General features: G+C 44.6%; 1 protein-coding gene across 1 annotated transcript in view; it reads left to right on the top strand.

Annotated features, from left to right (window-relative positions):
- Positions 1-26588, top strand: part of KREMEN1 (kringle containing transmembrane protein 1) — a 149143-nt gene that overhangs the window by 99591 nt on the left and 22964 nt on the right. The window contains exon 4 of the mRNA XM_029571545.1: positions 20916-21040. Coding sequence (XP_029427405.1) covers positions 20916-21040 — 125 coding nt within the window. The remainder of the gene's footprint in view (positions 1-20915; positions 21041-26588) is intronic.

Here is a 26588-nt window from a genome sequence, read left to right as displayed (position 1 = left end):
TGCATAAAGCCTAACTTATCAAAATAAACCCATTTGAAAAGCAGTATTTGGTATGACTGTTTATCTGTGCACATCAAAGATGTGAAGACAAAGTGATTAAAAGCACTGGGGACTCCGTGAGTTTGTCTGGACCTGTTATTTTGTTCTCACTGCATCTGCTCTTTGCCAGCCCTGAGAAGCTTATGCCCTAGGCAATCACTCAGTGTGCCTTATGGTTAAGCAAGCTCTAGCCACAACTTATCTGTGTTTTAAAGAGCTTCCGTATGGTGTATATGACGCCGTCCACCCACCAGGCCAAAGGACTCCAAAGCAGAAAGTCTCTCTGCTATGGATCTGCTGCTTCAGAGATTCTGAGCCTGAAATAAGTCAACACACAGCAAAAAAAAAAAAAAAAGCCGAGAGGAGGTTTGAATTTTTTTCATTGTTGCCTTTGGCATTTTGGTTTTCTGAATGGCAGAGAATGTGGCTTGTGTTGGAATGACCTCTACGCCTGTGATAGTTTAAAAGTAATTTTGGCCATCCTTCACAACCCATCAAGGGTGTGACTTAGTACCACATAATTCACAATGGGTAGTGTGTTTATAGATACTCAAAGATTGTACAGGATTACACACACCCAGGAAAGAGCAGGATTGACAGGGAAAACCAGTGAAGTCTTATGGAGTCAGCTGGGTGGTTGGATTAGTGAAGAGGGCATTGTGTTTTGGAAACTGACCTCACTGGAAAAAAGGAGCTGGAAGAAGCATCTGATCACACTCTCCAAATATATCAAAAGGTTAGTGTTTTCATAATTCCATGTCAACTAGATGAAGCTGAGCCACTCCTGGTTTTGCCCCATTGCATGTATGGAGATGTAGTCCTGATTCTCTAAGAAAAGCAGGGCTATATCTCCTTTCATTTAACAGGGAAAAGCCAGACATGCCTCAGCTTGACCGAAATGGTATGGAGTCATCTGTAGCCATATTAAAGGGCTTTATTATGAGCTAGCCTGGATCTCTTCCATGTTCAGGACTAAGGGGTTAGTCACCGAGGGCAGAAGGATGGAGGAAAGGGCTCTTGGTGCTGAGACATTACGTTATAGAGTGTGCTGCCGACAGAGACAGTTCTAACCACTTAACATTTCTAAAATTACAGGGAACCAAAACCCTTGTACTGAATTTTGTACATTTACAAAGGTCGCCTGACAAAGTTTCCCTTTCTGAAGCTTACTTTTTTTTTTAATTCATCTGCTGGAAGGTTTATTTTTATATAGTTTTATAATTTTGTAAGCCTGGACTATGCTGTTTTAGGCCTTAGCAAGCTCTTATTTTGAATTTCATGGTATCATATTCCCATAATTCACTGCTGCTCACAGGTTCTGTGATGTCATATCAGCCCCAGATTTCCTGTGGCTTATATGTCTGTGAAGCTAAACAAATATTTAAATACATGTTTCATATAGATAGATTGATATATATATATATGTGTGTGTGTGTGTGTGTGTGTGTATTAAGAGCCCAGTTTTTAATAGTCTCCATAAATCACCTAATATGTGTGTAAGTGGGCCTGCAGAGATTTATGCTAGTATTTAATAAACTATATCACAGGAGCCGCATAATTATAAATTTCAGCATATTTCTGCCCCAAAAATATGTGTATATGTTTCAGTACGCACAATTATTTGTAATACAGGAAAATGCATACTATCTCAACCCATTTTATAAAATTACGTGCATATATTTTATGCACATAATAACTGTAGCATGCGCTTAATAATGCTGAGTTATTTGTGGAGGCAAGTATTTTATAAACATTGCGCTTACTCCACTTATCAAAATACTTGTGCGAGTACTTGCAATCAGTTTGCTGACACATCCACCTGTTTATTCAGACCTCCACCAGTTCACTCTGACCCCCCTCCACTTAACCCAGATCTTCCACCCAAAAACTGCAGACAAAAGGCAAGTGCAATTTCACTTCCAGGCGTAAAAGTATATGAAACAGCAGATTCAGTAAGCACATTTACCACTTAGAAAATAGTAACTTGTGCACGTACTTCGGAACCTCCACCCTGAAACACCCTTAAAGTGCCCCTTTTTCTCCCATTTATGTGTGACATAACAAGTATGCACATACTCGCAATGTTTCAAAAATAACATATATGTGTTTATACGCTACCTACATGCATATATGCCTATTTTATGCATGGAACCGCCAGGTAACTTTAAAAATTACCCCTAAGCTGCATGTGTGTGTATGGGTCGCTCTTTCTCATATATAGATCAACAATTAAAACAAAGCTATTTGATTACTGTTACCAAATTTTAAGCTACCAGTAGTCAAATAAGCTTGTTTGAATTGTCTTTTGGCAATCTGCATTCCCTCCATTTGTATCATCCAGACCTTAAAGTGACCGTCTCTATATCTGTGTGCTAATCTCCAGAACCATTCAGACCTAGAGGTGACAGGTTCTGTATCCCTGTGCCAATCCAGACCAAGAGGCAGAGCCGGTGGAAATGCTAGGCGAACTTGGTATGGGGGCGGCAGCAGCCTACTGCTTCCACTGGCCCTTTTCAAAATTTTGAAGCAGCACTCCCGATACTGGTGGCAGCACAGGACCATGGCAATTGGGCTGCCTTCTTCCTGCCTGCAGGAGCTGGAAAAGGAAGGGTGTTGTGTAGGCCCACGGGGCCTGGAAGGAAACCACCCAATAGTCACAGGTGAAAGGAGCAATAGGTATGGGCCCTGCAGGTGGAAAAAAGAACTCCAAGATTGCGACATTTCACCATCAGCTTGGCCCACCTGACTGTGTTAAGCAGAAGCAGCACTGGCAGGCCCTCCCTGCCATACGGGCCGATACAGTAAAAATCTGTGCACGCGATTCTGTATTCAAATGAAGGCCCGCGGCAAAAAGAGGCGCTAGGGACACTAGCGCGTCCCTAGCGCCTCTTTTTGGACAGGAGCGGCAGCTGTCCGCAGGTTTGACACAGAAAAGCAGTTTTTACTGCTTTTCTGTGCACTTTCCCGGTGCCCAGAGAAATTAACGCCTACCTTTGGGTAGGCAATAATTTCTGAAAGTAAAATGTGCGGCTTGCCTGCACATTTTTTTTTTTGAATCACGCGGGAATACCTAATAGGGCCATCAACATGCATTTGCATGTTGCGGGCACTATTAGGTTCGGGGGGGGGGGGGGGTTGGACGCGTATTTTCGATGCGCTATTACCCCTTACTGAATAAGGGGTAAAGCTAGCGCGTCGAAAATGTGCGTCCAATCGGCCGATACAGTACATGCGTACTGTATCGACCTGAAAGAGAGGAGCAGCAGCAGGTAGTCAGAAAGGCAGGCAACAAAGAAAATTTTGTGTATTTGTATTTCCCAACCTTCCCACCCTTCTCCCACCCACCCCTAGCTCTTTCTTTAATTTATAGGCAGGTGTCATTTTCACACTTTAAAAAAAAAAGTTTTTAAATCAGCCTTTTAATTAAACTCAGAAATTCCCCACACCTTATCAAGAGTTTGATCATTCCGAAGAGGGGAGAGGGCTCAAGATGGCCGCCATGTAAAGACGCTGTGGAAAACCTCCTGCGGCGCTTTCCTATTTTACTTACCTTGTTGCATTTATTATGCCCCACACAAAGCGCAAGGCGAAGTTTGGAGGGGTAACGACAAGTTCACCCTCAAGCTATCATCTTCAGTCACGCATAGAGGGCTTTTTCACCGCGGACATTAACCAGACGCCGGGAAGTGCGGTAGCTGAAGATGGACCCGAGAAGCAGGAGTCTACCCTTATGACCCTAGATACAACCTTAAGACCCTGCACGCCAGACAGACCCGTTCCCCCAGGCCAGATACCGCTAAGGTCCGTGGAGGCGGCAGCGCTATACCCTACGGAAGTTCAGGGGGATTTAGAAGCGCTGCAACATTGAGAGACCCCGGGAGAAAAGAAGGGGCCTTGGAAGCCCACAGACACGGGAAAAGGAAAAGAACCCGAAAGTGATCAAAATCCTCGCGTGGATTTAGGGCTGGTTACCGCTGGAACATCGCAGCAAGGTAGGGGAACGGGCACAACTATGAGCATGGGGGTAGAGATTCCAAATGTTGTGGAGACTGATTTGCAAAAATATATGATTTCACTTTAAACTATGGAAGGCATTTGTGAGGCATTAAAATCCATTGAGTCCTCTCTAGCTACACTTTCACAAATTACTATGGATACTAAAAATCAAGTTATGATTACTACCACATTGCTGTCTTCATATAATCAAAAAATAGAGGATATTGACAAAAGACTTGTTGAATCTGAAAAAACAACCCAGAATTTCATAAAATCGGAAATGATAGTTAACAGGAGATTGGAAAGCCTCAAGAATGCTTCAAGGATTTGCAATTTAAGAGGGTTACATTTTCCACAAATTAGAATGATCTCTCCACTTGAACTCTTTAAAAGTTATATGTTAAAAGTACTGACTATTCCAGAATCAGCATTTCCTATAATTACAAAGATTTACTATCTCCCACAAGCTTCAAAAGAAACTGTAAGAGAACAAGGAGAGAGGGATCTGTCAATTCAGCTACCTTCGTTCGATATTTCTGCAATCCTTGAATCTTCCATTGAGACAGATATTGCTCAGAGAAGACCACTATTGGTGACATTCGCATTCACATCCAAACGCAATAATATACTGAGAATGTTTTTTCACTATAGGCAGTCGTTATTTTATGGCCATAAGGTCTGGATCTACCCAGATCTGACTAGATCTACACAAATAAAGCAAAAACATTTTCTTGAGTTAAGATCAGATGTTATAAAACTCGGAGCGAAGTTTAATTGACGTTATCCCTGCAAATGCGCGATAATCTATAATAATGTTAATTATGTTTTCTTTGAAATAGAACATCTGAAAACTTTTTTGGAAACTCATACCCAGATATAACATAATTGTGGTCCGCAAATAGGTAAGGTTTTTTGTTTGAATACATGACGACCTGAATTATTATAATTATTGATTTCCTCTGGTACAATCGCTCTGTTTTTCTTGTCCTCTCCAATATTTCCTTTATTTCAGTACAAAATAGTATTGTAAATTTAGTTTCAATCTTTCTTTATATGTGTTTTACTTATGGTTGTACTATATTACCCTAGCAAGATGTATGCTTGTTATAATTTGAAAATGTTTGAAAACTAAAAAATTAAAAAAAAAAAAAAAAAAAAGAGTTTGATCATTCCCTTGTAAGTCATTACCAGATATATAGCGAATACACTAATACATTTAAAGGACCTTAATTGTATGCTTTCCTACTTCCACAGCAACCTAAAACTTAACTAGGAACTGAACAAATTTAAGTTAAAGGCAGCAATCCAGCAGCAAGAGAAGGGCCCCCCAGTCTTTTGCATTGAGTGTCACATGAATGATTTTTTACACGCCAGTGAGAAATTGCACGTGTGCATCCGATGCAAAGAGCTCCTGTCTCTCAGAGAACGAGTCCGATCTCTGGAGGCTAGAATTACTAGAAATGTGAATCGTTTTTTGACGATTTAAAATATCGTCCGATATATTTTAAATCGTCAAAAATCGTTAGAGGCGATATACACTAGGAATTCCCCCGATTTATCGTCAAAAATCGTAAATCGGGGGAAGGGGGAGGGCGGGAAAACAGTCACACTAAAACAACCCTAAAACCCACCCCGACCCTTTAAAATAAATCCCCCACCCTCCCAAACCCCCCCCCAAATGTCTTAAATTACCTGGGGTCCAGTGGAGGGGGTCCCGCTGTGATCTTCCACTCTCGGGCCATGGCTGTGTTAATAGAAATGGCGCAGGCGCTACCTTTGCCCTGTCATATGACAGGGCAAAGGTAGCGCCGGCGCCATTTTGGTTCCTGTCCCCCGACGTCACGAGCGCAGGAGATCGCTCCCGGACCCCCGCTGGACCCCCAGGGACTTTTGGCCAGCTTGGGGGGGCCTCCTGACCCCCACAAGACTTGCCAAAAGTCCAGCGGGGGTCCGGAAGCGACCTCCTGCACTCGAATCGTATTTGCCGTATTGCAAAATGGCGCCGGCTGTATGGCCATATTGCCATATGACCCCCACAAGACTTTTGGCAAGTCTTGTGGGGGTCAGGAGGTCCCCCCAAGCTGGCCAAAAGTCCCTGGGGGTCCAGCGGGGGTCCGGGAGCGATCTCCTGCGCTCGTGACGTCGGGGGACAGGAACCAAAATGGCACCGGCGCCATTTCTATTAACGCACCCATGGCCCGAGAGTGGAAGATCACAGCGGGACCCCCCCCACTGGACCCCAGGTAATTTAAGACATTTGGGGGGGGGGTTCAGGAGGGTGAGGGATTTATTTTAAAGGGTCGGGGTGGGTTTTAGGGTTGTTTTAGTGTACCGGTTTTCCCGCCCTCCCCCGATTTACACGATTTTAAAAAACACAAAACCACGACGATCCGATTCCCTCCCCCCCCCCAGCCAAAATCGATCGTTAAGACGATCGATCACACGATTCACATCTCTAAGAATTACAGACCTGGAGGAGCTGAGGCAGACAGAGAGGTATATAAATGAAACCTTCAGGGACATAGTAGCCAAGTCCCAACTCCAGCCTGGCAGCCCTGGTGCTGCCTTGGAGGAGGAAGGTCTCATGATCAGAGAGCATCAACCTGGTGCAGCAGGAAAGGATCCTGTAGCAAGGACCTGCTCTCCAGGTGGTGCATTGTCCTCTCGAACCGAGGATGTGTCTCCCAGGGCTACTGCCCAGGAGGGAAGGGTTAAGTTGACCATCACAATTGGTCGATTATTAGGCATGTAGACAGCTGGGGCATGCAAGCAAAGGCGTGAGGATCATCTGGTAACATGCCTACCTGGTGTGAAAGTGGTGGACCTCACGCATCACCTAGATAGGATTTTAGACAGTGCTGGGGAGGAGCTGACTGTCATGGTACATGTGGGTACCAATGACATAGGAAAATGTGGGAGGGAGGTTCTGGAAGCCAAATTTAGGCTTTTAGGTAGAAAGCTGAAAATCAGAGCCTCCAGGGTAGCATTAACTGAAATGCTCCCTGTTCCACGTGCAGGTCCCCAGAGGCAGGCAGAACTCCGGAGTCTCAATACGTGGATGAGATGATGGTGCAAGGAAGAGAGATTCAGTTTTGTAAGGAACTGGGAAACCTTTTGGGGAAGGGGGAGTCTTTTCCAAAGGGATGGGCTACACCTTAGCCAGGGTAGAACCAGACTGCTGATGCTAACCTTTAAAAAGGAGATAGAGCAGCATTTAAACTAGAACAAAGGGGAAAGCCGACAGTCGCTCAGCAGTGCATGGTTCAAAGGGAGGTATCTTCAAAGGATACTAATGAAGCACTAGAGTTAGGGAATCCCAACTGAGAGGTTCCAATAATAAGAAAAGTAGTCCAAATGCCTATAATTAAAAACTCATCTGAGCTAAAAGATTCCAATTTATCTCTGTCAACAGAAGAGCAGAATATAAATACAGATACAAACAAAAAACACACTTTGAAATGTTTGGGGTAGATTTTAAGACCTGCGCACGCGCGTCCATGTGCAACAATCTTAGGGCTTGTTTTACTAAGCTTTTTCCCTATAGACCTATAGCCTTGGTAAATCCGGTCCTTTGTTTGCAAATATTTATGGTCCAACTGAGTAAGTCTGAGACTATCTGTTCAGGAGGCTCAAAAACTCTTTAACCAGAATAATTTATTAAAAGAAAACTCTCCAACATGTGGTGTGTAATGTGGAAGTACATAAGTCAGGTACTGTGTCACTATTGTTAATGTTCATGTGCCCAATCCTAGATAGAGAACTACATTTCAAACAACACATATAAGTAAAAGTAAGAGAGAGTTATGCAAAATTGATGTTATTAAAAAGTTTGAAACCGCTACTACCATTTTCACATTTCAGGTCAATACTACAGGTTTTAATATTCACAAGCACCGATTATTGTAATTCTCTCCTATTCGGTTTATCAAAATCAACGATCAGACCATTACAGATACTTCAGAATACAGCAGCCAGAATTTTAACAGGCATGAAACCTTCAGAGCACATCACTCCAATATTAGCAGATTTACATTGGCTTCCGATCGAATACAGAATTCAGTATAAAATATTATGTACTATTCATAAAATATTAAATGATGATAATACCGAATGGCTTAACACTAAAATTCAAATACATGTCCCACAAACAAACCTGCGATCCGCTAATAAAGGGCTTTTGTCAATTCCATCACTAAAATCAGCGAGGCTCACACAAGTAAGGAACAGAACAATATCACTAGCAGGCCCAACACTGTGGAACACGAATCCACAAGAATTAAGAGTGATCACAGATCATAAATGTTTTAAATTCGATCTTAATACTTGGTTGTGCACACAGGCATTTATGTGCGAGAGCAATGACACATAGAAGTGTTTTATAGCTTTTATTAATTTTATTATGTGTGTAGGTTCTTAAGAATGTTTTACTTAATGTATTTTATGTTGTGCACAGGATTTTAAGAGTGATGATCATTTTATGCTACAGATTACGTTTTTTAGAATTATTAATATTAGTGTTTTTATTTTTTTAATATGACTACGATATAATAGTGTATTTATTTAGATGTTTGGCACTTGTACTAATTTTATTGTTTGTATTTTATTAATTTACATTTTGTGCCTTGTGAACCGTTGTAAAGGAATTGATCCAAATGACGGTATATAAACCTTACTAAATAAATAAATATCTGGGGATTGGATCTATGTGGTCTTGTAAGCATTTTTAATGCAACAGATACATTTTATGCTGGATCAAAAAAGGTATCACTTTCTTCTGAACCAATATGGCTACCAAAATACTATTCTTAATGTGTCACTGAAAGGGTCACACATACATACAGGGGCAGATTTTTAAAAAGTACGCGAGCGCGTACTTTTGTTCGCACACCCAGCGCAAACAAGAGTACGCCGAATTTTAATAGATACGCGCGTAGCCGCGCGTATCTTTTAAAGTCCGGGGTCGGCGCGCGCAAGGCTGCGCAATATTGGCAGCCTGTGCGCGCCGAGCCGCGCAGCCTGCCTCCGTTCCCTCCAAGGCCACTCCGAAATCAGAGCGGCCTCTGAGGGAACTTTCTTTCCGGCGCCCCCCACCTTCCCTTTCCTTCCCCTAACTAACCCGCCCCCCAGCCCTAACTAACTCCACCCCCCTACCTTTACTTCAAAAGTTACGCCTGCCCGCGTGGGCCGGCTGCCAGCGCGCCATGTTCCGGTCTGGGGGCTGGTCCGGAGGCCACGGCCATGCCCCCGAAACGCCCCTCGATAACACGCCGGCCATGACACGCCCCCGACATGCCCCCCCAGGAAAACCCCGGGACTTACGCGCGTCTCGGGGCTTGCACGCGCAGGGGCGGAAGGGGCAGCTTTTTGGGAGTTACGTGCGTATCCCTTTGAAAATCTGCACCACACTGTGGTTGATACTGTAGAGAGATATCTCATTATATAGCCAAAAAAATGTACAGACCAGAGTGGTGACAGGCCCCAAGCACTTTTACCTAGGTAAACTTTAAAACTGCACTGCCTCAGTGGAAAATGAAGAACTTTTGCCTCTTTGTTGTGTCAGTCGCTGTCCGATGTCTCTGCTCCACCCACCTTACCTTGTTGGCAACTCCCTTTGGGATTGATGGAAGGCTAGCTGCTGCGGCGTCTCCAGGCCATCCTCCTCCGGCGTTCCAGGACCGGCCCAATGCTGCAAGCCGCCATGTTGACCAGATACCCAAGGGCACGCGGCCCGACTGATGTACCAGCGTTGGCGTGAACCTCAGGGGCGTCCCCCTGAGATGACGTCACCAGCTCCAGATATTTAAGGTCTCAGTTTTCACTAACAAGCAGGTCAATACAGTAACATTGAGTTAAAGATTCCCCGTCTGTAACGTGCTGGGAGCGCACAATACAGACGAGTAAGGCCATTCAGCGATACAGTCTCCAGTTTCACGCGTCCTTAGCGCTTCCTAAACCCTTTCCTAAACCCTTTCCGCACCCAGCATGTAAATGAACGAAAAAGCTGTATAATGAAGGAATTAGCTATTCCACTGCGATACTGTAACGGGCGCTAATATTATCTCCTCCGTAACCCGCTGTTCTGCCGCGGCCTTAACCTGCTAGTTTACCGCCTCCCCCTAGTAGGAGTTAGTGTAGTGTAGTGTAGTGTAAAAACATTGCTTACCCGCCCTGGTCCCGTCCGGTCCCCTCCTCCCGAAGCAAAAAAAAAACAAACGAAAAAGTAGCAAGGCTCGGGCCTGCTACGGTAAGTGTAAAAGTGTAAAAAACAAAAAACCTGGGTGCGCTGGAAATGACAGGCACCAGGAAGTGTAAAAAAGTGTAAAAAACAAAAAACCTGTGTGTTATATAAAAAAATAAAAAAATGTTAAATACCTGTCGGAGGGCCGTGGGTCCAGGCGGCCGGTGGGCGGCGGGCAGCCATCAGCGGCATCCGGTAGTCCCTTCTCCCGATTTCGCACGGGCGGGTCGGCAGCGGGGGGGGGGGGGGGGGGGCGGGCAGCCATCAGCGGCATCCGGTAGTCCCTTCTCCCGATTTCGCACGGGCGGGTCGGCAGCCGGGGGGGGGGGGGGGGGGGGCGGGCAGCCATCAGTGGCATCCGGTAGTCCCTTCTCCCGATTTCGCACGGGCGGGTCGGCAGCGGGGGGGGGGGCGGGCAGCCATCAGCGGCATCCGGTAGTCCCTTCTCCCGATTTCGCACGGGCGGGTCGGCAGCGGGGGGGGGCGGGCAGCCATCAGCGGCATCCGGTAGTCCCTTCTCCCGATTTCGCACGGGCGGGTCGGCAGCGGGGGGGGGGGGGGGCGGGCAGCCATCAGCGGCATCCGGTAGTCCCTTCTCCCGATTTCGCACGGGCGGGTCGGCAGCGGGGGGGGGCGGGCAGCCATCAGCGGCATCCGGTAGTCCCTTCTCCCGATTTCGCACGGGCGGGTCGGCAGCGGGGGGGGGGGGGGGGGGGGCGGGCAGCCATCAGCGGCATCCGGTAGTCCCTTCTCCCGATTTCGCACGGGCGGGTCGGCAGCGGGGGGGGGGGGCGGCAGCAGGATCCGGGAGCGGCGGGTAGGCAGCAGCGGGGTCCGGGGGGCAGCGGCAGCAGGATCCAGCGTGTTCGATCGGGCAGGCAGGTAGGTGGCAAAATAAAGATGGCCGCCTGCACGGGAAAAGCGTGCAATTGGCCGCTGAAGACATGACGTCACGACGTTTGGCGTCACGGGGTGTGACGTCACGTCTTCAGCGGCCAATTGCACGCTTTTCCCGTGCAGGCGGCCATCTTTATTTTGCCACCTACCTGCCTGCCCGATCGAACACGCTGGATCCTGCTGCCGCTGCCCCCCGGACCCTGCTGCTGCCTACCCGCCGCTCCCGGATCCTGCTGCCGACCCGCCCGTGCGAATTCGGGAGAAGGGACTACCGGATGCCGCTGATGGCTACCCGCCGCCCACCAGCCGCCTGGACCCACGGCCCTCCGACAGGTATTTAACATTTTTTTTATATAACACACAGGTTTTTTGTTTTTTACACTTTTTTACACTTCCTGGTGCCTGTCATTTCAAATGTCATTTGAAATGACAGGTACCAGCGCACCCAGGTTACTGTATAGGCGCTGTTACAGCGCCTATACAGTAAAATGGGTTACGCGGCCATAACCCTCCCCTACCGCTTTAAAGCCGCGGCATGCATTTGCATGCGATTAGAGGAGAGTATCGGGGAGTTAGTGAAGAGAACTGTGGGTGCGGGGAGAAAGGGTGCGCCTGACACTGCCGCACTGTTTTTACCGTGGCCTTACTGTATCGAGCCGAAGATGAGTTAGCAAGGGTTCGCTTCCTCCTGGTCGCTGCGGATGGGATTTACTCTCCGCAAACCCAGCTACTCTGCCTCCTCGGACTTCACTAGAGGTACCCGCTCCTTGGGGGCCTCGCCTTCTCTTTTTCTTTTCAGGTCGCAGTCCGGAACCGGTACTCGCTCCTCATAGGATTGTACAGTTCAGTTTTTGTCTGCATATTTCTGTTTATAATATGTGGTCACTGATTCTGTATTTGGTGAGGGTCTTTGTTCTGCCTGTGAGACTGAGCTGAGGCATTCTGCTAGTGTATAGTTTCTGTGTAAGGATTAGTAGCAGCCCAGCTTGTTCTGTTTTCTCAATAGGAGGTGTATAGGTGTACTAGGGCCAGGTATAATATTTGCATTGCTGCTTTTTCCTACATAAGGATGTTGCTGTTAGAGTTCTGGGAGTCAGTGATGTTTTGGTATGGTAGGTTTGTTATATAGGTTCTGAGTGTATATGTTGGAGGGTTTTCATTAATTGTTTTGGTTGGCACTACAGCAGTGCATGTAAATGTGTCATAAGTCTTACCTCTGAAGATCATACTTTCAATGTCTCTTTTTATTTATGTGCTATGTTTTTAAATATCCAGTCATATTTTGTCAAGTAAAATAAATCGGTATAAATGAAGAATTCTTATTCATTCCAATGCAAAATATTAATTTTCAAAAATGTAATTGTATGTGTGCATGTGGGGAAAAGACAGGACATAATGCTGAAGGCTCGCCTAGGGCACCTAACAGTCTTGCACTGTTCTTGCCCAAAGTGTTAACTCAGGTAGACCGACCTGTGACAAGCAAACAACCCAATCATAGCGCACAATACCTACAGTGTACTACCCAGTCATACAGCAGAGTACATATCACATGCTGCTCAGGCATAGATCAGAGTACATATAGCTTGCAACTCAATCACAGAGCAGAGTACAGACCGTGTGCTGTTCATTCACAGAGCAGAGTACATGCTGCCCAGCAGAGAATATACCTTGTGCTGCCCAGTCATAAAGCAGAATACATACAGTGTCATGTGCTGCTCAATCACAGAGCAGAGTACTTACTAGATCAGAGCTCAGTCATAAATCAGAGCACATACAGCATGCTGCCCAGTTATAGAGCAGAGTACAGACCGTACGCAGGTCACTTTCAGGCCATATAACCTCAGCTCTTTTATAACATCACATTGTGCTGTTTTGTCACATTTTCCCCAATCTCTCCCCATTTTATTTTGAGTGTATTGTGGCTCCTGGATTGAATTAGATGCTCTTACTGAGAAAAGCAAATCTCTGCTCACTGTGAGGAAATATTGTGAATGAAACTTCTGTCATTTTGGCATCTAGTAATGGGGGCGTGGGGTAGGGGGGTGGAGAAGCTACTGTTTTGAGCACTGTACTGAATCTTGGAACCTCTGCATCCAAACTTCAAAGAGATCTTCCTGTTTGTATAGTTTGATTACTGGGGTTTGGGTGGCTTTTTAGGAAGGAATTTAAGAGTTTATTGTGTGGTGAGCCACGCTGATTATTCTGAGCCGTGTGGTCTGTGTGTGATGCAAGCTGAATGAGGGCTGGATAATTGATTCCTCATCCTGTTGGCTGCATTGCACAGACCTCAGCAGAGCTGGGAAGGGAACGGGCTCTTTCTGAATTTCTGTTCACAATCAGGGATGCCCTACAACATGTTTTTAGACTTAACTTTTAAAACTTTTTATCCCAATAATTATTTCAGTATGTCTCCAAATGATAAGTCAATGTAGGAATAAGACTTCTGGGTCCCCTGTGTGCAACTATTGTATGGTGGCTGGCAGGGGAACCAGAAACAAGATTAAAATAGATGCTGACCCTCCTACCAGCTCAGCCAGGACTGCTGCTCCTTAGCCCTGTGGTAGCGATCATGGATTAAAGGGGGACTGATGCAAATCCAAATTCATCCTCTCTCAAATTTCCCAGCCCCATTTACTCAGCTCACTGGTAGGATCAGAATGAATCTGGATTCAGCAAAGAAAGGTACAGAAATCTGGAAGTGCTGAACTAGTAGGATGACACAGTTGAAATAATAATTTGGATTTATATAAAAGCTCTATTCACCCAAACAAGATCCTAGCAAACATTATAGTTTATAAAGATATTAATAATACTGAATATTATATCAGAAACAGGCAGCCTCTTTTTCTGCTTCACATCTGGTCCTCATCAGCCTACCATCATATAACCTTCTTTTCTTACTACTTCCTGCTCAGCTCCCATCAGAGATCCAATAAACTCAGCCTCCATTATTTTCAGTTCTTTCTTAATGTAGCACTTGTGCTGTGGCATCAATCTATCAGCTATTCCTCTCTCCTCCAACTGATCCCAGAAGCTATTAAGCCAACAGAACAGCAGCACTTCAGGTCACATTCTCCTTCTCTGCTGCTGGAAGCCAGATTAGCAGTTTGACCCACACAGGACACCATGCAATATCCCATGTCATTCAAAGCACGAGTCTGGCTCTAACAGAGGAGGAAGAGGTCATGACCTGTGGCACTACTACTGTCCTGCTACTGTTGGCCAGTTTGGCAGGCAGGGGATCAACAGGAGGAGGGGTTGAGATTCTGTGAAAGAATAGATTGACTGGTATGGAGGGGGTTAAGATGGGGCATCATGTAGGGTGAATATGACAGAGCGGAATTGCTAGGAGAATGCGAGAAGGGATATACCAGAAGGTGACAGAGGGCTTGGCTGAAGAAGGTTGTCTATGAGACAGAGATCAACAGCACTGGGATGGCGGGGTCAAGAAAATGTCACAGTGCTGCCTCTGCATCTCTACCCCCCTCTCCTATTACAGGTAATTTGTAATCTATCATTAAATCATCCGTTGTACCTGAAGAATGGAAGATGACCAATGTAACCCCAATATATTAAAAGGGTTACAAAGGTGAACCCCGAAACTAAAGACCAGTGAGCCTGACTTTAGTGCCAGGAAACGTCATGAATACTGATATAAAGAACAAAACACAGAACATAGATAGATGTGGTTTAATGGAACTCGGCTAGCATGGATTTATCTAAGGGAAGTCTTGCCTCACAAATCTGCTACATTTTTTTGAAGGGGTGAATAAACATGTGGATAAAGACGAACCAGTTGATGTAGTGTATTTGGATTTTCAGAAGGCATTTGACTAAGTCCCTCATGAGAGGCTTATAAGAAAACTAAAAAGTCATGGGATAGGAGTAAATGTCCTTTTGTGGATTGCAAACTGGTTAAAAGTCAGGAAACAAAGAGTAGTATTAAATGGTCTGTTTTCACAGTGGAAAAAGGTAAACAGTGGAGTGCCTCAGGGATCTATACTTGGACCGGTGCTTTTTAATATATTTATAAATGATCTGAAAAGGGGTATGACAAGTGAGGTGTTCAAATTTGCAGATGACACAAAATGATTCAGATTAGTTAAATCAGATGCAGATTGTGATAAATTGCAGGAGGACCTTGTGAGACTGGAAGATTGGGCGTCCATATAGCAGATGAAATACAATGTGGACAAGTGCAAGGAGATGCATATAGGGAAAAATAGCTCATGTTTTATTTGTTAAGAAATGTTAGGTTACATATTAGGAGTTACTATCCAGGAAAAAGATCTGGGCATCATAGTTGATATTACATTGAAATTGTTGGCTCAGTGTGCTGCAGCAGTCAAAAAAGTAAACAGAATGTTAGGAATTATTAGGAAGGGAATGGCAAATAAAACAGAGGATGCCATAATGCCTCTGTATTTCTCCACGGTTAGATGGCATCTTGAATAGTGTGTGCAATTCTGGTCACTGCATCTCAGAAAAGATATAGGTGCACTGGAGAAAGTACAGAGAAGGGCAACCAAATGATAAAAGGCATGGAATGGCTCCCCTATGAGGAAAGACTAAAGAGGTTAGGGCATTTCAGCTTGGAGAAGAGACGGCTGAAAGGGGATATGTTAAAGGTCTACAAAATCATGAAAGGACTTGAACAGGTAGATGTGAAATGGTTATTTCCTCTTTCAGATAATACAAGGACTAGGAGGCACTCCATGAAGTTAGCAGGTGAATAGTGGAGTGCCCCAGGGATCTGTTCTTAGACCACTGTTTTTTAACATATTTAGAGATGATGTGGAAATGGGAATAAGTGAGGTGATCAAATTTGCTGTTGACACAAAGTTATTCAAAGTTGTTCAATCACAGAAGATTGTGAGAAATTGCAAGAGGAACTTGCAAAACTGGAAGACTGGGTATGCAAATGGCAAATGAAATGTAATGTGGACAAGTGCAAAGTGATGTACTTGGGAAAGAGTAACCCAAAATATAGCTACATGATGCAAGGTTCTACATTAAGAGTCACTATTCAGGAAAAGGAACTAGGAGTCATTAATAACATGTTGAAGTCTTCTGTGCAGTGTGCAGCAGCAGCCAAGAAAGCAAATGAATGCATTATTAGGAAAGGAATGGAGAATACTCTTCAGCTTGGAGAAGAGTTGGCTGAGGGGAGATACGATAGATGTGTGGCACCCCTAGGGGTTGGCCACTAGATAACATAAGTCCCTGCATAGAACCCACCTTCTATGAGCCGTCCGTCCCTCTCAGCTCCTCCCAACCAGAGGACTGTGGATTGATTGCCTGCTCCTATTTGGACCTGCCATTTCAGTGTTCCTTAGAGTCATTTTGATTTAGATTCAAAGCAGTAAAGATGTGGCTTTTTCCACTCTTCGACGAGGCCTCTCAGCCTCATCAGGAAATTTATAATTTTTAAGAGGTTCCTCTCTGTGCACATCCTGCCAGAAAGACCAGGAAGGCCACAAGGCAAGGCAGGAGGCAAATCACAGCAAGAATGGCTAGGGTCAAGGAGCCGAGGAGACTCGATGAAGAGGCAAAGGGAAACTAGACAAGCTGGGTTAAATAGGGCTGGAGTCACCACCTCATGGGATCAGCAAGGAGACGGCTAGAGCAACTGTGAGCGCGCATGCTAATGACATCTGCTGGTGAGAGGAGAGGGGCTGTGAAGCAGGCAGAATCATGACACTAGGCGGTATTTCCATCCTCTATCATTTTTGTTGCCCTTCTCTGTACTTTTTCTATGGCTGCTAATTTATTTATTTTTTTTAGATGGGGCACCCAGAATTGTACACAGTATCAACATGCAGTCGCCACATGGATCTAGACAAAGACGTTATTATATTCTTAGTTCCATTCTCTATTCTTTTCCAAATAATTTCTAATATTCTATTTGCCTTTTTGACTACCGTTGCACACTGAGCCAAAAATTTTACAGGTATTGACCACAAGGGCTCCTGGGTGATGATGCCTAACATGGAACCCAGCATTGTGTACCTGTAAGTCTGGATTATTTTTCTCCAAATGCATTACTTTGCACTTGTCCACATTAAATTGCATCTGCCATTTAGATGCCCAGTCTCACAAGTTCCTTCTGCAGTTCTTCACTATCTGTTGCTGTTCTAATGACTTGAAACAATTTTGTGTCATCAGCATATTTGGTGACCTCACTCATTTTTCCTCTCTCAATATCATTTATAAATATGCCAAATAGCACAGGTCCCAATATAGACCCCTGAGGCACTCTACTAATGACCTCTCTCTCTATTTGGAAAGCAAACCATTTAGTCCTAACTTCCGTTTCCTGTCTTTTACCCAGTTAGCAAACCACAATAGGACACTGCCTCCAATCCCCTGACCTCCCAATTTCCTGAAAACTCTCTCAGGAGGGACTTCTGAAAATCCAAATACACTCTTTCAACCACCTACCTTTATCTGCATATTTATTTATACCTTCAAAAAATCTAGTAAATTGGTAAGGCAAGACTTCTCTTTGCAAAATCCATGTTAACTCTCCCCCATTAAACTATGTCTATCCACATGGTCAGTAATTTTGCATTTAAGAATAGCTTCCATCATTTTGCCTGTCACTGATATCAAGCTCACCAGTCTATGATTTCCTAGATCACTCCTAGAGCCCTTTTTAAAAATTTGGCATTACAATGGCCACCCGCCAGCCTTCTGGTATCATGGTTGTTTTATATACAGGTCTGCAATTTCATGTTTGAGTTTCTTCAGAACTCTGGGGTGAATACCACTTGGGTCCAGTGATTTGTTATTCTTTAGTCTGTCAATCTGATTTATTACATCCTCCTGTTTCTCAGTGATTCTATTAATCACACAGAGTCATCGCCATCAAAAAATGTTTCTGATGTGGGTATGGCTCCAACATCCTCCTCAGTAAAGACAGAGGCAAAAAATTCATTTTGTTTTTCTGCTATTTCCTTGTCCTCCCTGACCACCTCTTTTACCCCATGGTCATTTGACTCCTTCTCAAGCTTTTTGCTTCGAATGTACATTAAATGTTTTTATTACTTGCTTTTACCTGAAAGCATAAGTGGGAGTAGAGAATGAGTGAATAAGAATCATGTGAGGTGAAAATGAGAGAGGATCATACAGAGTGGGAGGGGAACGAGAAAGACTCATGCTTGGGGGAGTTTAAAAAAGGATCACATCGTGGGTCAGCAGTGGTGAGAGAGGATGCAGGGACTAGACTGAGGATTACATAGCAAGTAAAATGAGTGGGAAGACTAAAGAGGTTAGGACTTTTCAACTTGGAGAAGAGACGGCTGAGGGGGGATATGATAGAGGTGTTTAAAATTATGAGAGGTCTAGAACGGGTAGATGTGAATCGGTTATTTACTCTTTCGGATAATAGAAAGACTAGGGTGCACTCCATGAAGTTAGCATGTGGCACATTTAAAACTAATCAGAGAAAGTTCTTTTTCACTCAATGCACAATTAAACTCTGGAATTTGTTGCCAGAGGATGTGGTTAGTGCAGTTAGTATAGCTGTGTTTAAAAAAGGATTGGATAAGTTCTTGGAGGAGAAGTCCATTACCTGCTATTAATTAAGTTGACTTAGATAATAACCACCGCTATTACCAGCAATGGTAACATGGAATAGACTTAGTTTTTGGGTACTTGCCAGGTTCTTATGGCCTGGATTGGCCACTGTTGGAAACAGGATGCTGGGCTTGATGGACCCTTGGTCTGACCCAGTATGGCATGTTCTTATGTTCTTAAGAACGAAGAGAAGGATAGGGAGGAGTCAAGATGGCCACGGCTTGTAGACGCTGAACCGATCTGCCCTGCCAACTGCTTCTTTTTTCCTTCTTTATTTTCTTGCAAAAGGAAAAAAAAATTACCTGAAATGCCTCATAAGCGCAAGGGTAAGGTAAGGGTTTATCCCTCAAACCTACCTAGCCCGGCGGGGCAGAGGCACATCACCGAGTTCGCGCTGGTCTCTCCTGTTGTGGGAACTCTGAACGCCGCTGCGGTGGAGCCGAGAGAAGCGGCTCTTTCGCCTGGCGAAATATCATTGAGCCCACCAGAACCTCGAGGACTGCTGTGTAGCTCTCCCCTCCGTCCAAGTAATGGAGCTGCATTCTCGGACGCTATGCTGCCCCTGGGTGAACAGCGTGAGGGATCCATTACCAGGAGCGGAGCTGGGTCTACCATCCCCCCCCTGTCGGAGGTATGTGAGTTGCCTGTGAGGAGCTTGGTGAGTGAGAGCAACGAACCTCTGGGAACATCGAGAGAACAACTGCAGGGGGAGGAAAGAGGACTGGGACCCCTGGAGTTTGAAAAACCGGCAGAAATAACGCTGGAAGCCATATGGGATCTTATGGCTACCATGGCCCGTACCCAGAAGATTCAATCCCAGCAGTTGGGCAAAATAGAAAATAAAATGGAATCAGTGGAAAAAGAGCATTTACAGATGATTCAGGACCAAGCTATTAATATTCAGGATTTAACAACTAAGGTAAATCAGACACAGTCACTTAACTCCTCCTTAATGAAGGATTGTATAATATCTCAAAGAAGACTGGAATCTGTTGAAAATTATTTGCGTTGTACCAATGTAAGGTTGGTCAATTTTCCTAAAGTGTTAGGTGAACCAGTTCTGGTAACTTTCAAACGATTTGCAGTGGAATCCCTCAAGATTGAAGCTACGAAGGTTCCGACTGTGAAAAAACTCTTCTTTCTTAGAAGGAGTTTACAGACTTCCACGGGAGGAGAGAGGGATGAATCTAATAATTTAACACAATACCTGGAGAACTCTGAGTTGGAAGTTACAGAAAGGCTCACCCTATTTGTTCAATTTTACACAGAACCAGAAAAAAGTTTCCTGATGAAGGCATTTTTCCAAAATATAAACAATATGTTTATGGGAGGGACGGTGAGGGTCTATCCAGACCTTTCGCGTCCCACCCAACAGCGAAGGAGGGCGTTTTTAGCTATGCGCCCCGAGGTCTTGGCTAAAGGGGCTAGCTTCACCCTCCGTTTTCCTTGCAGATGTATTATAAAATATTCTGGAAATGTATATGTCTTTTTCATGCCAGACCAACTGAGAAGCTTTCTTGATGGGGGGCCATAAGTTGATTTGCTCGAGGTCAAAATGAAAGAGAGCTTTAAGCCAGTTTAGTAAAAAAAATTTTTTGTTATTTGGTACTTCTCTGTATTTCTGTTTCTCCTCCCCCTCCACATTTCCACTGTAAAAACAAATGATGCTGTGAAATAACCCATTGTATATGAATAGATATATATATGATGGGATTGAATTTTCTTTTTTCTCTTGTTAAATTTTTCTGTTATTTCCGTCAAGGTATATTCCTTGTATTTGTTTGTAAAAAACACTATAAATAAAGAATTGAAAAAAAAAAAAAAAAAAAAAAGAACGAAGAACGAAGAGAAAATTGCACAGAAAGGGTGGGGTGAAAGGAGGCGGGGAATAAGACAAGAATGGGGAGGAGGGTGAAAGATTGAATTCTGTGGAGAGGGGCGGGGGGGAGAGAGAATCATGCAAAATAGGTTTCAGTTTAGAAGCATAGGGTCAGCTCTACTGGAGGACTCACTTTCATTGGACCAAGTTTGGTGACTTACTGGAGCCAGAAGGCACTTGAATAGGAGTCACATAATTGAAAATACCCCAGGGATCTATTGGTGCCATGGTTGTGTTAAGGGTCTCGATATACAAATTTCATTTTTTTTTCTCTGCTTGTTCCTTTAGTGCCAGGAAACCTGGGCTGCTACAGAGACCTCGGAGACCCTCCGCCTCTTACAGGCAGCAGTGAGACTTCCAATAAGCTTACCATCCAAACCTGCATCAGCTTCTGTCGTAGCCAGCGCTTCCAGGTAAGCTCTTTGGCCATAGGAGCCAAATTCTAAAAATGATTAGGGGTGCTGAACTCAACACTAATTGCAGCATCCCATGCAAAAAAAAAAAAAAGAGCACAGTGGGTTGTGAGTGTGACTGACCAGCCTGTATTTAAATGTCCAGAGAAAAGCAGGTAATGTGGGGGCATGAGGAAGACTCATGTGGCCAGGCCAAAACAAAACTAGGGAAGACTCAAAATCCCACCAGGCGTTCTTCTCTCCAGCGCCAACTCATCCCCACCAGTCTCCTTTCTCCTGCTCCATTCCTTCCCAGCAGCTCATCCACCACACAGTTCCTTCCCCCACGCTCACCTGTTACCACCACTCTTTCTCAATCCCATTTTCTCTTATTATCCTAATCTCTTCCTCCTCTTCCCATCTTTTCCATTTTTCTCTCACTTCTCCTTACTTTGCACTTTTAATTCTCCCCCTCCAGCATTGGCATACTTTGAATGTTATAGTTTCCAGCTTCACTCCCTATATTCCCTTAGCTTGCTTTGCTCCCCATTTCCCACTAACCTGTGCTTTTCTGTTCCTCTCCCCATGCAGGTTCCTTCTTAGTCAGCTACCTCTCTCTGCAAACTTGGTACAGGCATTTGTGGTAACTCAAGCAAAGGGTAACAGCTTGGGAACAGTCAGAGGAAAAAGGAGGCAAACTCTGGGTGTTCCTTAAGCACATTTATTTACAGTGAAAACAAAGGGAAGTGCGCAGCAAAACAAAGAAATTAGGCAGCTCACCTTGAAGTTCAGGTAACTCACAAATAACAAAGGGGCAGTACAAGCAAAATAAACAATTTAGGAAGCTCACCTTGACTTCAGGAAAGTCACAATCTTTAAACATAGCAAGTCTTAAACTTAATGTCACTTAGTGTACAGTCAGTCTCTGTCTGTTCCCCGGGGCCTGCTTAACCCTTCTAGACCCTGAGGTCTTATACTCTGGAGAAAGGTTCCTTCCTTCAGCCAGGATTCCCTGTGGGTCTGAACTTTAAGAGGGACCGGACGAGACTGCTATGTCTGGTCCTTTAAAGTGGTCTGAGGGAGTTTTCTGAATACTCCCTCACATACCCTCTTTCCCCCCCCCCCCCCACCCCCCTCAGCTCAGCCTTGCTGAGATGAGGGTTTGCCTGTACAAGGGACACCTCTCTTGATAAGAAATCTGCATTGGCATTCTCCCTTTCTGCCCTATGTCAGGTCGTATAGTTGAAAGGCGCTCAATTTTGCCGGCGTCAAGTTTCCGAGTCCGTGGCTGTCAGCGGGCTCGGGAACTGACGCCGGCAAAATTGAGTATCGGCTGTCAAACCCGCTGACAGCCGCTGCTCTGGGCCAAAAGGAGGCGCTAGGGACGTGCTAATGTCCCTAGCGCCTCCTTTTGCCCGTTTCTACTGCCGGGCCTCATTTAAATACTGAATCGCACGCACAGGCGAATGGCTTGTGTGCGCGCCAGGAGAGCGGGCGAATGCCCGCTCTCCCACAGACTTTACTGAATCGGGCCGATAGGTATGTCATCTCCCCATCCGTTTTTAGGCGATCCTGCATTTGGAGCATGTAATCAACGAGGTTCTACCCAGGGTTCGCTTCATCTTCCCCATGAGCTATGTCCAAGATTCCTCTCAGCCTCCTCCCACATAGTAACTCAAAAGAGGAACACCTCATCGAATTCTGGGGTACTTCATGGATTGCGAACGGCACATAGACTAGCAATGCATCCCAGTTCTTGCCATCTTCATCCAGAAATTTCTTTAACATTTGTTTGAGCATATGATTGAAAGGGGACTGGGAACAGTCCTGCCGGGGGATGGGCAGGGAGTTCTGGTCAGGCTGTTGTGGACACACAACCACTTTTCCTGGGAGCCCAATGCAGAGAGCTAGGGACGCACAAATTATCATAAGAACATAAGAAAATGCCATACTGGGTCAGACCAAGGGTCCATCAAGCCCAGCATCCTGTTTCCAACAGTGGCCAATCCAGGCCATAAGAACCTGGCAAGTACCCAAAAACTAAGTCTATTCCATGTAACCATTGCTAATGGCAGTGGCTATTCTCTAAGTGAACCTAATAGCAGGTAATGGACTTCTCCTCCAAGAACTTATCCAATCCTTTTTTAAACACAGCTATACTACCTGCACGAACCACATTCTCTGGCAACAAATTCCAGAGTTTAATTGTGCGTTGAGTAAAAAAGAACTTTCTCCGATTAGTTTTAAATGTGCCCCATGCTAACTTCATGGAGTGTCCCCTAGTCCTTCTACTATCTGAAAGAGTAAATAACCGATTCACATCTACCCGTTCTAGACCTCTCATGATTTTAAACACCTCTATCATATCCCCCCTCAGTCGTCTCTTCTCCAAGCTGAAAAGTCCTAATCTCTTTAGTCTTTCCTCATAGGGGAGTTGTTCCATTCCCCTTATCATTTTGGTAGCCCTTCTCTGTACCTTCTCCATCGCAATTATATCTTTTTTGAGATGCGGCGACCAGAATTGTACACAGTATTCAAGGTGCGGTCTCACCATGGAGCGATACAGAGGCATTATGACATTTTCCGTTTTATTCATCATTCCTTTTCTAATAATTCCCAACATTCTGTTTGCTTTTTTGACTGCCGCAGCACACTGAACCGACGATTTCAATGTGTTATCCACTATGACACCTAGATCTCTTTCTTGGGTTGTAGCACCTAATATGGAACCCAACATCGTGTAATTATAGCATGGGTTATTTTTCCCTATATGCATCACCTTGCACTTTTCCACATTAAATTTCATCTGCCATTTGGATGCCCAATTTTCCAGTCTCACAAGGTCTTCCTGCAATTTATCACAATCTGCTTGTGATTTAACTACTCTGCACAATTTTGTGTCATCTGCAAATTTGATTATCTCACTCGTCGTATTTCTTTCCAGATCATTTATAAATATATTGAACAGTAAGGGTCCCAATACAGATCCCTGAGGCACTCCACTGTCCACTCCCTTCCACTGAGAAAATTGCCCATTTAATCCTACTCTCTGTTTCCTGTCTTTTAGCCAGTTTGCAATCCACGAAAGGACATCGCCACCTATCCCATGACTTTTTACTTTTCCTAGAAGCCTCTCATGAGGAACTTTGTCAAACGCCTTCTGAAAATCCAAGTATACTATATCTACCGGTTCACCTTTATCCATTGTGCATTCCTTTTAATATGGCAGATCATTTGCATATTGCATCACGCACTCAGGAGAGGTGAGTTCAAAACCATGCATCCACTTTGGATGCACATTTTTTACGCACATGATGTTGCATCGGCCTTCCAGTCTACAGGACTGCAGGAGACAATGTTAGGGATCCTCAAGCACTCACAGAGCTGGTGCCTATGTCCTCAGCCACAGTTTCAACCTTTTGCTGTTAAAGAGATACTCAGCTTTTTCACAGTGTCTCTGATATTGCTCGGTTAGTAGCTATACTTAGCCCTTCAGCAAAATCCTTCTGTTTCATGGCAGTCACTGTATGTTTTCAGCATTCTCAGTGCACGTCAACACCGGTGCTCAAGGGCTGCAAACAGGTTATGTTAGGGTAAACTTGCTATGCAAATTAGCTTTGTTCTTATACCGTGTGTATGCAAATACATCTGATGATTATTGTTTGTGATATCCTGAAACCAGGCCTGCTTTTAGCTATCATGGAGCCCTGGGTGGTGGGGGGCTGCAGACTCACAGGGACCTGAAGTATAACTTTACATTTTGCTTTGACTTCCATTTTTCAGCTGGTTGATTAAATGTGCAGAGTTTAAAAATGTTGCTGCCCCTAAAAGAGTTACAGCATGGGTTCACCCTCTCCCATGTCTTCTGTTATCATTACTGGGAGCAGCATGGTACTGAGTGTCAGAAGAGCCCCAGAGAGAGGTCCAGGCCAGTGTCCAGAATCACTTCCAACACAGTTCCAAATTTAGTACGTGAAAATGGGAAGTAGTAGACATCTTCTGGCAACTTCAGTAGGCCTAGGAGTCCAACCCTAAATAATAAGGTGCCAGCATGGCACCCTAGAGACAGTTTTACTACTGTTTACAGACTGCATCCAGATGATGATATACAACACATGACATCTACAAACCTTGCACAACTCTGGTCTACACACACCCCCAGTCATTAGAAAACAATTTTGAAACCGCATCCATCCTTGATATGTAACACAGAAGCCTGGTTCACACTCCCTTTTCCCACGTTTCTTCTGTTCACAGACTTTTGCTGGTCCCCCTAGCTCTCCATTCCACCTGGGCTTCTCTTATTCTGTGCTGTGTTCATGCCTTACCTGCATGGTGGCTCTGCTGAAGATCTGCTTTTCAGCAGTACGTGCTGTGTTCATGCTATATGGGGCTCCATTGAAGTTCTGCTTTATGCTGTCGGTGCTGTATTCATTCTTTATGTGTGACACCTGCAAGGGGCTCTGCTACAACATCCGCTCTTCAGCTGTCTGTTCCTGTATCAGCATGACGTGGGGCTCTGATGAAGCTGTGCTGTAGTCCTGCTTTTACCTATATCACTGTGATACGTGCATGGGGAGCTGACGGAGGACTTGCTCTTCAACTGTCTGTGCTGTAGTTTGGCTTTTCTGTATCCGTGTGATACCTGCACGGGGTTCAATAGGAATGAGATAGAAATTGTAATGAATAAAGGAGTGAGCCAAGAGAGTTGTTTATTTATTGATATTCTGCTTTTCAGAGTTTAACTGTGAAAGGAATATGACAGGTGCCAGTCCAGCCCTTAGGCACACATTTCTGTAGAGCCATCTCGGTCTTTTTTTTTGTTTTTGTTTGCCTCTCTTAGTCCATGCGTTTTGAGCAAAGGTGATAGACAAATAAAATGGTGGTAGAGAGTTTTTTGAGGTTTTTTTTTTTGGGGGGGGGGGGCTGTCATTGTCTTCCACCTTCTTTACACCTCCAGTGTCTCTAGATCTGGGTAAGCAACCTGCGATATGAGCCTTTTGCAATTCTAGAGATTTGTTGTGCTGCCTCAAAGTCTAATTTTACAAATTGTGAAGAGGCCATGTAGAACAGGGAGTGTCTCTTTTGCGTATCTGTCTGTACAGTGCTGTTTATTTTATTTATTTATTAACATTTATATTCATCCAATCTAAACAAGATGTAAGCAGAGAACGGTACAACCATGAAAAATACAAATTACCTAATCTATGTATGTCTGACACTGGTATGGAAATGAATAGTGGTAGTAAGTTACAACTCTAAAAAATACTGCAGACAGCTTGCACGAATCTGAGAGGCTGAAGACCTGGGGAAAAGAGAGCGAGCTTTGCACAGTGGCAAGTGTGGGTTTAGCCTATTTATGCTGAAACCACCAGTGGGTGTTTGCAGACGAACACAGGAATTTTTCAAGTTTAGTATTTTATGCTCCCCCTCTCAGTCTTATCGCACGCTACCACTGCAACAACGTTTTCAGAGACTTTGGTGTGAAACAATTTGCAGACGATATTCCTTCAGGCTAGGTTAGGATCCCGTCTCCGGGCTCTCTGTAAGGATAAGGCTCACTATAGCA

Source organism: Rhinatrema bivittatum, chromosome 11, assembly GCF_901001135.1.
Source record: "Rhinatrema bivittatum chromosome 11, aRhiBiv1.1, whole genome shotgun sequence".
In the NCBI taxonomy this organism is placed as follows: domain Eukaryota; kingdom Metazoa; phylum Chordata; class Amphibia; order Gymnophiona; family Rhinatrematidae; genus Rhinatrema; species Rhinatrema bivittatum.
This window is presented reverse-complemented; position numbering and strand designations above follow the sequence as displayed.